Source organism: Bombina bombina, chromosome 5 (genome assembly GCF_027579735.1).
Source record: "Bombina bombina isolate aBomBom1 chromosome 5, aBomBom1.pri, whole genome shotgun sequence".
Taxonomy (NCBI): domain Eukaryota; kingdom Metazoa; phylum Chordata; class Amphibia; order Anura; family Bombinatoridae; genus Bombina; species Bombina bombina.
In genome coordinates, this window is record NC_069503.1 from 38,276,637 (window position 1) to 38,293,396 (window position 16,760).

The following is a 16,760-nucleotide window of genomic DNA, read 5'->3' on the forward strand; positions in this document are numbered from 1 at the left end:
TTTCACTAGCACTGAGCACATTGTCACTGTCATATCCTCTACTAGTGCATTACAGCTACACTATATACATAAAGCTACACAATATATATTAGCACTTTCACTAGCACTGAGCACATTGTCACTGTCATATCCTCTACTAGTGCATTACAGCTACACTATATACATAAAGCTACACTATATATATTAGCACTTTCACTAGCACTGAGCACATTGTCACTGTCATATCGTCTACTAGTGCATTACAGCTACACTATATACATAAAGCTACACAATATATATTAGCACTTTCACTAGCACTGAGCCCATTGTCACTGTCATATCCTCTACTAGTGCATTACAGCTACACTATATACATAAAGCTACACAATATATATTAGCACTTTCACTAGCACTGAGCCCATTGTCACTGTCCTATCCTCTACTAGTGCATTACAGCCACACTATATACATAAAGCTACACAATATATATTAGCACTTTCACTGGCACTGAGCACATTGTCACTGTCATATCCTCTACTAGTGCATTACAGCTACACTATATACATAAAGCTACACAATATATATTAGCACTTTCACTAGCACTGAGCCCATTGTCACTGTCATATCCTCTACTAGTGCATTACAGCTACACTATATACATAAAGCTACACAATATATAACATAATTTATGTAAGAACTTACCTGATAAATTCATTTCTTTCATATTAGCAAGAGTCCATGAGCTAGTGACGTATGGGATATACATTCCTACCAGGAGGGGCAAAGTTTCCCAAACCTTAAAATGCCTATAAATACACCCCTCACCACACCCACAATTCAGTTTAACGAATAGCCAAGAAGTGGGGTGATAAGAAAAAAGTGCGAAAGCATATAAAATAAGGAATTGGAATAATTGTGCTTTATACAAAATCATAACCACCACAAAAAAAGGGCGGGCCTCATGGGGGAACTCATGATAAATGAAAGAAATGGAATTTTCAGGTAAGATTCTTAAATAAATTATGTTTTCTTTCATGTAATTAAGCAAGTACGAGCCAGGACACTCATCTACATATAGCAGATAGCCAAACCAGTACTGAAACGAGAATCAGCAGAGGTAATGGTATATATAAGAGTATATCGTCGATCTGAAAAGGGAGGTAAGAGATGAATCTCTACGACCGATAACAGAGAACCTATGAAATAGACCCCTTAGAAGGAGATCACTGCATTCAAATAGGCAATACTCTCCTCACATCCCTCTGACATTCACTACACGCTGAGAGGAAAACCGGGCTCCAACTTGCTGCGGAGCGCATATCAACGTAGAATCTAGCACAAACTTACTTCACCACCTCCATCGGAGGCAAAGTTTGTAAAACTGAATTGTGGGTGTGGTGAGGGGTGTATTTATAGGCATTTTAAGGTTTGGGAAACTTTGCCCCTCCTGGTAGGAATGTATATCCCATACGTCACTAGCTCATGGACTCTTGCTAATTACATGAAAGAAATTAGCACTTTCACTAGCACTGAGCCCATTGTCACTGTCATATCCTCTACTAGTGCATTACAGCCACACTATATACATAAAGCTACACAATATATATTAGCACTTTCACTGGCACTGAGCACATTGTCACTGTCATATCCTCTACTAGTGCATTACAGCTACACTATATACATAAAGCTACACAATATATATTAGCACTTTCACTGGCACTGAGCATATTGTCACTGTCATATTCTCTACTAGTGCATTACAGCTACACTATATACATAAAGCTACACAATATATATTAGCACTTTCACTAGCACTGAGCACATTGTCACTGTCATATCCTCTACTAGTGCATTACAGCTACACTATATACATAAAGCTACACAATATATATTAGCACTTTCACTAGCACTGAGCACATTGTCACTGTCATATCCTCTACTAGTGCATTACAGCTACACTATATACATAAAGCTACACAATATATATTAGCACTTTCACTAGCACTGAGCCCATTGTCACTGTCATATCCTCTACTAGTGCATTACAGCCACACTATATACATAAAGCTACACAATATATATTAGCACTTTCACTGGCACTGAGCACATTGTCACTGTCATATCCTCTACTAGTGCATTACAGCTACACTATATACATAAAGCTACACAATATATATTAGCACTTTCACTAGCACTGAACACATTGTCACTGTCATATCCTCTACTAGTGCATTACAGCTACACTATATACTACATAAAGCTACACAATATATATAAGCACTTTCACTAGAACTGAGCCCATTGTCACTGTCATATCCTTTACTAGTGCATTACAGCTACACTATATACATAAAGCTACACAATATATATTAGCACTTTCACTGGCACTGAGCACATTGTCACTGTCATATCCTCTACTAGTGCATTACAGCTACACTATATACATAAAGCTACACAATATATATTAGCACATTGTCACTGTCATATCCTCTACTAGTACATTACAGCTACACTATATACATAAAGCTACACAATATATATTAGCACATTGTCACTGTCATATCCTCTACTAGTACATTACAGCTGCACTATATACATAAAGCTACACAATATATATTAGAACATTGTCACTGTCATATCCTCTACTAGTGCATTACAGCTACACTATATACCTAAAGCTACACAATATATATTAGCACTTTCACTAGCACTGAGCACATTGTCAAGGTCATATCCTCTACTAGTACATTACAGCTACACTATATACATAAAGATACACAATATATATTAGCACTTTCACTAGCACTGAGCACATATTGTCACTGTCATATCCTCTACCAGTGCATTACAGCTGCACTATATACATAAAGCTACACAATATATATTAGCACTTTCACTGAGCACATTGTCACTGTCATATCCTCTACTAGTGCATTACAGCTACACTATATACATAAAGCTACACAATATATATTAGCACTTTCACTAGCACTGAGCACATTGTCATTGTCATATCCTCTACTAGTGCATTACAGCTGCACTATATACATAAAGCTACACAATATATATTAGCACTTTCACTAGCACTGAGCACATTGTCACTGTCATATCCTCTACTAGTGCATTACAGCTACACTATATACATAAAGCTACACAATGTATATTAGCACTTTCACTAGCACTGAGCACATTGTCACTGTCATATCCTCTACTAGTGCATTACAGCTACACTATATACATAAAGCTACACAATGTATATTAGCACTTTCACTAGCACTGAACACATTGTCACTGTCATATCCTCTACTAGTGCATTACAGCTACACTATATACATAAAGCTACACAATATATATTAGCACTTTCACTAGCACTGAGCACATTGTCACTGTCATATCCTCTACTAGTGCATTACAGCTACACTATATACATAAAGCTACACAATATATATTAGCACTATTACTAGCACTGAGCACATTGTCACTGTCATATTCTCTACTAGTGCATTACAGCTACACTATATACATAAAGCTACACTATATATATTAGCACTTTCACTAGCACTGAGCACATTGTCACTGTCATATCCTCTACTAGTGCATTACAGCTACACTATATACATAAAGCTACACAATATATATTAGCACTTTCACTAGCACTGAGCACATTGTCACTGTCATATCCTCTACTAGTGCATTACAGCTACACTATATACATAAAGCTACACAATATATATTAGCACTTTCACTAGCACTGAGCCCATTGTCACTGTCACATCCTCTACTAGTACATTACAGCTACACTATATACATAAAGCTACACAATATATATTAGCACTTTCACTAGCACTGAGCCCATTGTCACTGTCATATCCTCTACTAGTGCATTACAGCCACACTATATACATAAAGCTACACAATATATATTAGCACTTTCACTAGCACTGAGCACATTGTCACTGTCATATCCTCTACTAGTGCATTACAGCCACACTATATACATAAAGCTACACAATATATATTAGCACTTTCACTAGCACTGAGCACATTGTCACTGTCATATCCTCTACTAGTGCATTACAGCTACACTATATACATAAAGCTACACAATATATATTAGCACTTTCACTAGCACTGAGCACATTGTCACTGTCATATCCTCTACTAGTGCATTACAGCTACACTATATACATAAAGCTACACAATATATATTAGCACTTTCACTAGCACTGAGCACATTGTCACTGTCATATCCTCTACTAGTGCATTACAGCTACACTATATACATAAAGCTACACAATATATATTAGCACTTTCACTAGCACTGAGCCCATTGTCACTGTCATATCCTCTACTAGTGCATTACAGCTACACTATATACATAAAGCTACACAATATATATTAGCACTTTCACTAGCACTGAGCCCATTGTCACTGTCATATCCTCTACTAGTGCATTACAGCTACACTATATACATAAAGCTACACAATATATATTAGCACTTTCACTAGCACTGAGCACAATGTCACTGTCATATCCTCTACTAGTGCATTACAGCTACACTATATACATAAAGCTACACAATATATATTAGCACTTTCACTAGCACTGAGCACATTGTCACTGTCATATCCTCTACTAGTGCATTACAGCTACACTATATACATAAAGCTACACAATATATATTAGCACTTTCACTAGCACTGAGCACATTGTCACTGTCATATCCTCTACTAGTACGTTACAGCTACACTATATACATAAATCTACACAATATATATTAGCACTTTCACTAGCACTGAGCCCATTGTCACTGTCATATCCTCTACTAGTGCATTACAGCTACACTATATACATAAAGCTACACAATATATATTAGCACTTTCACTAGCACTGAGCCCATTGTCACTGTCATATCCTCTACTAGTGCATTACAGCTACACTATATACATAAAGCTACACAATATATATTAGCACTTTCACTAGCACTGAGCACATTGTCACTGTCATATCCTCTACTAGTGCATTACAGCTACACTATATACATAAAGCTACACAATATATATTAGCACTTTCACTAGCACTGAGCACATTGTCACTGTCATATCCTCTACTAGTGCATTACAGCTACACTATATACATAAAGCTACACTATATATATTAGCACTTTCACTAGCACTGAGCACATTGTCACTGTCATATCGTCTACTAGTGCATTACAGCTACACTATATACATAAAGCTACACAATATATATTAGCACTTTCACTAGCACTGAGCCCATTGTCACTGTCATATCCTCTACTAGTGCATTACAGCTACACTATATACATAAAGCTACACAATATATATTAGCACTTTCACTAGCACTGAGCCCATTGTCACTGTCATATCCTCTACTAGTGCATTACAGCCACACTATATACATAAAGCTACACAATATATATTAGCACTTTCACTGGCACTGAGCACATTGTCACTGTCATATCCTCTACTAGTGCATTACAGCTACACTATATACATAAAGCTACACAATATATATTAGCACTTTCACTAGCACTGAGCCCATTGTCACTGTCATATCCTCTACTAGTGCATTACAGCTACACTATATACATAAAGCTACACAATATATATTAGCACTTTCACTAGCACTGAGCCCATTGTCACTGTCATATCCTCTACTAGTGCATTACAGCCACACTATATACATAAAGCTACACAATATATATTAGCACTTTCACTGGCACTGAGCACATTGTCAGTGTCATATCCTCTACTAGTGCATTACAGCTACACTATATACATAAAGCTACACAATATATATTAGCACTTTCACTGGCACTGAGCACATTGTCACTGTCATATTCTCTACTAGTGCATTACAGCTACACTATATACATAAAGCTACACAATATATATTAGCACTTTCACTAGCACTGAGCACATTGTCACTGTCATATCCTCTACTAGTGCATTACAGCTACACTATATACATAAAGCTACACAATATATATTAGCACTTTCACTAGCACTGAGCACATTGTCACTGTCATATCCTCTACTAGTGCATTACAGCTACACTATATACATAAAGCTACAAAATATATATTAGCACTTTCACTAGCACTGAGCCCATTGTCACTGTCATATCCTCTACTAGTGCATTACAGCCACACTATATACATAAAGCTACACAATATATATTAGCACTTTCACTGGCACTGAGCACATTGTCACTGTCATATCCTCTACTAGTGCATTACAGCTACACTATATACATAAAGCTACACAATATATATTAGCACTTTCACTAGCACTGAGCACATTGTCACTGTCATATCCTCTACTAGTGCATTACAGCTACACTATATACTACATAAAGCTACACAATATATATAAGCACTTTCACTAGAACTGAGCCCATTGTCACTGTCATATCCTTTACTAGTGCATTACAGCTACACTATATACATAAAGCTACACAATATATATTAGCACTTTCACTGGCACTGAGCACATTGTCACTGTCATATCCTCTACTAGTGCATTACAGCTACACTATATACATAAAGCTACACAATATATATTAGCACATTGTCACTGTCATATCCTCTACTAGTACATTACAGCTACACTATATACATAAAGCTACACAATATATATTAGCACATTGTCACTGTCATATCCTCTACTAGTACATTACAGCTGCACTATATACATAAAGCTACACAATATATATTAGAACATTGTCACTGTCATATCCTCTACTAGTGCATTACAGCTACACTATATACCTAAAGCTACACAATATATATTAGCACTTTCACTAGCACTGAGCACATTGTCAAGGTCATATCCTCTACTAGTACATTACAGCTACACTATATACATAAAGATACACAATATATATTAGCACTTTCACTAGCACTGAGCACATATTGTCACTGTCATATCCTCTACCAGTGCATTACAGCTGCACTATATACATAAAGCTACACAATATACATTAGCACTTTCACTGAGCACATTGTCACTGTCATATCCTCTACTAGTGCATTACAGCTACACTATATACATAAAGCTACACAATATATATTAGCACTTTCACTAGCACTGAGCACATTGTCATTGTCATATCCTCTACTAGTGCATTACAGCTGCACTATATACATAAAGCTACACAATATATATTAGCACTTTCACTAGCACTGAGCACATTGTCACTGTCATATCCTCTACTAGTGCATTACAGCTACACTATATACATAAAGCTACACAATGTATATTAGCACTTTCACTAGCACTGAGCACATTGTCACTGTCATATCCTCTACTAGTGCATTACAGCTACACTATATACATAAAGCTACACAATGTATATTAGCACTTTCACTAGCACTGAGCACATTGTCACTGTCATATCCTCTACTAGTGCATTACAGCTACACTATATACATAAAGCTACACAATATATATTAGCACTTTCACTAGCACTGAGCACATTGTCACTGTCATATCCTCTACTAGTGCATTACAGCTACACTATATACATAAAGCTACACTATATATATTAGCACTTTCACTAGCACTGAGCACATTGTCACTGTCATATCGTCTACTAGTGCATTACAGCTACACTATATACATAAAGCTACACAATATATATTAGCACTTTCACTAGCACTGAGCCCATTGTCACAGTCATATCCTCTACTAGTGCATTACAGCTACACTATATACATAAAGCTACACAATATATATTAGCACTTTCACTAGCACTGAGCCCATTGTCACTGTCATATCCTCTACTAGTGCATTACAGCTACACTATATACATAAAGCTACACAATATATATTAGCACTTTCACTGGCACTGAGCCCATTGTCACTGTCATATCCTCTACTAGTGCATTACAGCCACACTATATACATAAAGCTACACAATATATATTAGCACTTTCACTGGCACTGAGCACATTGTCACTGTCATATCCTCTACTAGTGCATTACAGCTACACTATATACATAAAGCTACACAATATATATTAGCACTTTCACTAGCACTGAGCACATTGTCACTGTCATATCCTCTACTAGTGCATTACAGCTACACTATATACATAAAGCTACACAATATATATTAGCACTTTCACTAGCACTGAGCCCATTGTCACTGTCATATCCTCTACTAGTGCATTATAGCCACACTATATACATAAAACTACACAATATATATTAGCACTTTCACTGGCACTGAGCACATTGTCACTGTCATATCCTCTACTAGTGCATTACAGCTACACTATATACATAAAGCTACACAATATATATTAGCACTATTACTAGCTCTGAGCACATTGTCACTGTCATATTCTCTACTAGTGCATTACAGCTACACTATATACATAAAGCTACACTATGTATATTAGCACTTTCACTAGCACTGAGCCCATTGTCACTGTCATATCCTCTACTAGTGCATTACAGCTACACTATATACATAAAGCTACACAATATATATTAGCACTTTCACTAGCACTGAGCACATTGTCACTGTCATATCCTCTACTAGTGCATTACAGCTACACTATATACATAAAGCTACACACTATATATTAGGACTTTCACTAGCACTGAGCACATTGTCACTGTCATATCCTCTACTAGTGCATTACAGCTACACTATATACATAAAGCTACACAATATATATTAGCACTTTCACTAGCACTGAGCCCATTGTCACTGTCATATCCTCTACTAGTGCATTACAGCTACACTATATACATAAAGCTATGCTATATATATTAGCACTTTCACTAGCACTGAGCCCATTGTCACTGTCATATCCTCTACTAGTGCATTACAGCTACACTATATACATAAAGCTACACAATATATATTAGCACTTTCACTAGCACTGAGCCCATTGTCACTGTCATATCCTCTACTAGTGCATTACAGCGACACTATATACATAAAGCTACACAATATATATTAGCACTTTCACTAGCACTGAGCCCATTGTCACTGTCATTTCCTCTACTAGTGCATTACAGCTACACTATATACATAAAGCTACACAATATATATTAGCACTGTCACTAGCACTGAGCACATTGTCACTGTCATATTCTCTACTAGTGCATTACAGCTACACTATATACATAAAGCTACACAATATATATTAGCACTTTCACTAGCACTGAGCACATTGTCACTGTCATATCCTCTACTAGTGCATTACAGCTACACTATATACATAAAGCTACACAATATATATTAGCACTTGCACTAGCACTGAGCACATTGTCACTGTCATATCCTCTACTAGTGCATTACAGCTACACTATATACATAAAGCTACACAATATATATTAGCACTCTCACTAGCACTGAGCACATTGTCACTGTCATATCCTCTACTAGTGCATTACAGCTACACTATATACATAAAGATACACAATATATATTAGCACTTTCACTAGCACTGAGCACATATTGTCACTGTCATATCCTCTACTAGTGCATTACAGCTACACTATATACATAAAGCTACACAATATATATTAGCACTTTCACTAGCACTGAGCCCATTGTCACTGTCATATCCTCTACTAGTGCATTACAGCTACACTATATACATAAAGCTAAACAATATATATTAGCACTTTCACTAGCACTGAGCCCATTGTCACTGTCATATCCTCTACTAGTGCATTACAGCTACACTATATACATAAAGCTACACAATATATATTAGCACTTTCACTAGCACTGAGCACATTGTCACTGTCATATCCTCTACTAGTGCATTACAGCTACACTATATACATAAAGCTACACAATATATATTAGCACTTTCACTGGCACTGAGCCCATTGTCACTGTCATATCCTCTACTAGTGCATTACAGCTACACTATATACATAAAGCTACACAATATATATTAGCACTTTCACTAGCACTGAGCCCATTGTCACTGTCATATCCTCTACTAGTACATTACAGCTACACTATATACATAAAGCTACACAATATATATTAGCACTTTCACTAGCACTGAGCACATTGTCACTGTCATATCCTCTACTAGTACATTACAGCTACACTATATACATAAAGCTACACAATATATATTAGCACTTTCACTAGCACTGAGCACATTGTCACTGTCAAATCCTCTACTAGTGCATTACAGCAACACTATATACATAAAGCTACACAATATATATTAGCACTTTCACTAGCACTGAGCCCATTGTCACTGTCATATCCTCTACTAGTGCATTACAGCTACACTATATACATAAAGCTACACAATATATATTAGCACTTTCACTAGCACTGAGCCCATTGTCACTGTCATATCCTCTACTAGTGCATTACAGCTGCACTATATACATAAAGCTACACAATATATATTAGCACTTTCACTAGCACTGAGCCCATTGTCACTGTCATATCCTCTACTAGTACATTACAGCTACACCATATACATAAAGCTACACAATATATATTAGCACTTTCACTAGCACTGAGCACATTGTCACTGTCATATCCTCTACTAGTGCATTACAGCTACACTATATACATAAAGCTACACAATATATATTAGCACTTTCACTAGCACTGAGCACATTGTCACTGTCATATCCTCTACTAGTGCATTACAGCTACACTATATACATAAAGCTACACAATATATATTAGCACTTTCACTAGCACTGAGCACATTGTCACTGTCATATCCTCTACTAGTGCATTAGAGCTACACTATATACATAAAGCTACACAATATATATTAGCACTTTCACTAGCACTGAGCCCATTGTCACTGTCATATCCTCTACTAGTGCATTACAGCTACACTATATACATAAAGCTACACAATATATATTAGCACTTTCACTAGCACTGAGCCCATTGTCACTGTCATATCCTCTACTAGTGCATTACAGCTACACTATATACATAAAGCTACACAATATATATTAGCACTTTCACTAGCACTGAGCACATTGTCACTGTCATATCCTCTACTAGTGCATTACAGCTACACTATATACATAAAGCTACACAATATATATTAGCACTTTCACTAGCACTGAGCCCATTGTCACTGTCATATCCTCTACTAGTGCATTACAGCTACACTATACACATAAAGCTACACAATATATATTAGCACTTTCACTAGCACTGAGCCCATTGTCACTGTCATATCCTCTACTAGTGCATTACAGCTACACTATATACATAAAGCTACACAATATATATTAGCACTTTCACTAGCACTGATCACATTGTCACTGTCATATCCTCTACTAGTGCATTACAGCTACACTATATACATAAAGCTACACAATATATATTAGCACTTTCACTAGCACTGAGCACATTGTCACTGTCATATCCTCTACTAGTGCATTACAGCTACACTATATACATAAAGCTACACAATATATATTAGCACTTTCACTAGCACTGAGCACATTGTCACTGTCATATCCTCTACTAGTGCATTACAGCTACACTATATACATAAAGCTACACAATATATATTAGCACTTTCACTAGCACTGAGCACATTGTCACTGTCATATCCTCTACTAGTGCATTACAGCTACACTATATACATAAAGCTACACAATATATATTAGCACTTTCACTAGCACTGAGAAGAGCTGCACTTTGTATTAACCCTTCACTAGCACTGTAGTACAGAGAGCTGTGCAGCTTGTATTAACCCCTCAACAGAGATATACACAGTGTATTAACCCCTTCACTAAGACAAAGAGCTGCACAGTGTGTATTAATCCCTTCACCAGCACAGAGATCTGTGCAGTTAATATTAACCCCTTCACCAGCACAGAGATCTGTGCAGTTAGTATTAACCCCTTCACCAACACAGATAGCTGTGTAGCTTCTATTAACCCCTTCATTAACAGAGTGAGATGCACAGGGTGTTAACTCCTTAAAGGGATACCAAACCCAAATTATTTCTTTAATGATTTAGATAGAGCTGCAATGTTAAAGATACAGTCTACACCCCACAATAATGTGTACATACCTGAGCTAACTCTTAAATCATTTTTCCTGCACTTGGTCCATTTTTCTGCAGCTGCTCTAAGTTGCTTAAATCATTAACTTTTTTCTATAGCAGCAATCTAAAATGTCTGCAGGCTCCGCCCACCGCTTGCTAGTAATTTGGTTATTTTATGTTTGGTCCAATCAGCATTGATGCGTAAATACGTTTTTTAGCGCACACACAATGTTTTATGCATGCGCAGTGTAGACACTATTAGTGTATCGTACAAGTTATTCCCCAGTTATCAGACATCCCAACCTGCAAAAACTCATTTCAGGGAGGTGGCTTCTCCTGCTACTGCGCCGACACCCCTCCCCCTCCCAGTTACATATTGGACACCTTGAAACCCTAAATAAGTTGGGGACTTATCATTAAAGTAGTTTCCCGCTAAAGTCACAATAAAAAAGTAGCTTTATTGCACAACCACATACAACAAACCTATTTTCCAGTGATCGTACGCTTGTTGAATGCTCAAATATTTTAGATTACAAAGTTTATTTACGTGCAGTAAATAAGGTAGCATTTGTTTTATTTTATTAAAATCAGTGGGGGCTTTTTGGTTACCGATGCATGCTTTGAGGGTTCTATAACACTTCATAAACACTTTTCCGGATTTGCGCCACATTGGATCATGGTACTTGGAGTTTCAGGGAGATTGCACTCCATTTGCTGGCTTCAGGGAGCCGCTATTACAATCAGGGAGACTTGGGATGTCTGAGTTATTTAGCTGACACTATTGTTCCGTGTTACATTCATTGTTTAGCTCTTCTCTTCATAGCACTGTGATTGCCTCTCGGTGGGTGCCAGAATTGTATCTTTTTAATAAAAATAAGTTTTATTATTCCTTTCATCTTATATATTATTAAAATAAATGTAGTTGATAATTATTTAAATGAATAATGACATTTATATTCTGTTAGATTTGTGTGAGGTTTTGGGGGCTTTAATTTGGTTACTCAGAGATGTCACTTACCCTCCTTGATAGGCTGTGACAGTTTTTTATAATTTAATGAATATTTTTAGCATAATTAGTCCTCTCTGCGCTACACAATCTGCCCATTTGCATTTGTGGAGTAAAACAACTGTACCGGGGTCATTGGCGGTCTGCAGGTGCCTAGGTGATCCCCGCCGTCTGTTGGTTACCTCAGAAACACTTGATTGTTATTAAAATTGAGTGTGTAATAGTACAAACTGACTTTAAAGCTATGACGCTCTATGCAGAGCTAAATAAGTGCAGTTTCCTATTGTCTAATATAAATGGTAATATTTATTTTTGACTGAGTTAAAATCAAAGTTAAAATCAAAGTCTAAAATAAACCAGTTAAAAAATCAGAAATAGTTTACACAAAATTGCAAGAATTACAATATACAACATGCAACAATAAATTGCTGCTAAACCCTATTTGGCATTTACACTCTAATTTGCATATTTACAAAACCTAAAGACAATGGGAGGAAAATTTCCTAGGAGCAACAGTGTCTGTGGAGGTTTGCAAAGAATCCAGTTGCGGGATAGCAACAGAAGGAAAAAATCGTTGTCACCAAGTATAAAGGTCACAAATATAAGGTGTTATTAATTACTTACACCAAATAGGTGCTTTGTGCCCTTGTAAATGTCCCGTAAGGTGGTTGCTTGTCGTAGATTTCAAAGCCGAAAGTCAGTCGGCGTGTGTGCAGTCTCTCAAGTGGTTACGCCACAATGTAGCGTGTCGGACTACTTTGTATCAATACCAGGTGTAGTCTTTACAGGATCATTGCGGCTACAGAAGCCGAGGCAGGCTAAGAGAAGAGCAACGCATTTCGGCAGCAGGGATAGGCACAGTCAAAGGCTGTGGCAGACATTTTCCAAAGTACAGACCTTAGTGAAGGACACCAAGGTACATTTGAAATTAAAAACATTATTTTATAGTGCTGGGTGATATTATACTGATGCAGATACCACTGACCCTATAACCAGCTCTCCTCTGGCTATACCCATGTGCCAGTGTCACTACTGTGTCATTATATAGTGCTGGGTGTTATTATACTGATGCAGATACCACTGATCCTATAACCAGCCCTCCTCTGGCTATACCCATGTGCCAATGTCACTACTGTGTCATTATATAGCGCTGGGTGTTATTATACTGATTCAGATACCACTTATCCTATAACCAGCCCTCCTCTGGCTATACCCATGTGCCAGTGTCACTACTGTGTCATTATATAGCGCTGGGTGTTATTACACTGATGCAGATACCACTGATCCTATAACCAGCCTTCCTCTGGCTATACCCATGAGCCAGTGTCAGTACTGTGTCATTATATAGCGCTGGGTGTTATTACACTGATGCAGATACAACTGATCCTATAACCAGCCCTCCTCTGGCTATACCCATGTGCCAGTGTCACTACTGTGTCATTATATAGTGCTGGGTGTTATTATACTGATGCAGATACCACTGATCCTATAACCAGCCCTCCTCTCGCTATACCCATGAGCCAGTGTCACTACTGTGTCATTATATAGTGCTGGGTGTTATTATACTGATGCAGATACCACTGATCCTATAACCAGCCCACCTCTGGCTATACCCATGTGCCAGTGTCACTACTGTGTCATTATATAGTGCTGGGTGTTATTATACTGATGCAGATACCACTGATCCTATAACCAGCCCTCCTCTGGCTATACCCATGTGCCAGTGTCACTACTGTGTCATTATATAGTGCTGGGTGTTATTATACTGATGCAGATACCATTGATCCTATAACCAGCCCTCCTCTGGCTATACCCATGTGCCAGTGTCACTACTGTGTCATTATATAGTGCTGGGTGTTATTATACTGATGCAGATACCACTGACCCTATAACCAGCCCTCCTCTAGATATACCCATGAGCCAGTGTCACTACTGTGTCATTATATAGCGCTGGGTGTTATTATACTGATGCAGATACCACTGATCCTATAACCAGCCCTCCTCTGGCTATACCCATGTGCCAGTGTCACTACTGTGTCATTATATAGTGCTGGGTGTTATTATACTGATGCAGATACCACTGACCCTATAACCAGCCCTCCTCTAGATATACCCATGAGCCAGTGTCACTACTGTGTCATTATATAGCGCTGGGTGTTATTATACTGATGTAGATACCATTGATCCTATAACCAGCCCTTGTCTGGTGGACATTTTCCAAAGTACAGACCTTAGTGAAGGACACCAAGGTACATTTGAAATTAAAAACATTATTTTATAGTGCTGGGTGTTATTATACTGATGCAGATACCACTGGTCCTATAACCAGCCCTTTTCTGGCTATATCCATGAGCCAGTGTCACTACTGTGTCATTATATAGTGCTGGGTGTTATTATACTGATGCAGATACCACTGACCCTATAACCAGCCCTCCTCTGGCTATACCCATGAGCCAGTGTCACTACTGTGTCATTATATAGTGCTGGGTGTTATTATACTGATGCAGATACCACTGATTCTATAACCAGCCCTCCTCTGGCTATACCCATGTGCCAGTGTCACTACTGTGTCATTATATAGTGCTGGGTGTTATTATACTGATGCAGATACCACTGATTCTATAACCAGCCCTCCTCTGGCTATACCCATGTGCCAGTGTCACTACTGTGTCATTATATAGTGCTGGGTGTTATTATACTGATGCAGATACCACTGACCCTATAACCAGCCCTCCTCTGGCTATACCCATGTGCCAGTGTCACTACTGTGTCATTATATAGTGCTGGGTGTTATTATACTGATGCAGATACCACTGATTCTATAACCAGCCCTCCTCTGGCTATACCCATGTGCCAGTGTCACTACTGTGTCATTATATAGTGCTGGGTGTTATTATACTGATGCAGATACCACTGATCCTATAACCAGCCCTTGTCTGGCTATACCCATGTGCCAGTGTCACTACTGTGTCATTATATAGTGCTGGGTGTTATTATACTGATGCAGATACCACTGACACTATAACCAGCCCTCCTCTGGCTATACCCATGTGCCAGTGTCACTACTGTGTCTGTGTCATTATATAGTGCTGGGTGTTATTATACTGATGCAGATACCACTGATTCTATAACCAGCCCTCCTCTGGCTATACCCATGTGCCAGTGTCATTACTGTGTCATTATATAGTGCTGGGTGTTATTATACTGATGCAGATACCACTGATCCTATAACCAGCCCTTCTCTGGCTATACCCATGTGCCAGTGTCACTACTGTGTCATTATATAGTGCTGGGTGTTATTATACTGATGCAGATACCACTGACCCTATAACCAGCCCTCCTCTGGCTATACCCATGTGCCAGTGTCACTACTGTGTCATTATATAGTGCTGGGTGTTATTATACTGATGCAGATACCACTGATCCTATAACCAGCCCTCCTCTGGCTATACCCATGTGCCAGTGTCACTACTGTGTCATTATATAGTGCTGGGTGTTATTATACTGATGCAGATACCACTGATCCTATAACCAGCCCTTGTCTGGCTATACCCATGTGCCAGTGTCACTACTGTGTCATTATATAGTGCTGGGTGTTATTATACTGATGCAGATACCACTGACACTATAACCAGCCCTCCTCTGGCTATACCCATGTGCCAGTGTCACTACTGTGTCATTATATAGTGCTGGGTGTTATTATACTGATGCAGATACCACTGATTCTATAA

General features: G+C 38.0%; 1 protein-coding gene across 1 annotated transcript in view; it reads right to left on the bottom strand.

Moving 5' to 3' along the window:
• The window catches only part of LOC128661265 (uncharacterized), a 744,180-nt gene that overhangs the window by 115,600 nt on the left and 611,820 nt on the right, over positions 1-16,760 (bottom strand). Inside the window, exon 16 of the mRNA XM_053715539.1 lies at positions 1,700-1,713. Within this exon, the coding sequence (XP_053571514.1) occupies positions 1,700-1,713 (14 nt within the window). The remainder of the gene's footprint in view (positions 1-1,699; positions 1,714-16,760) is intronic.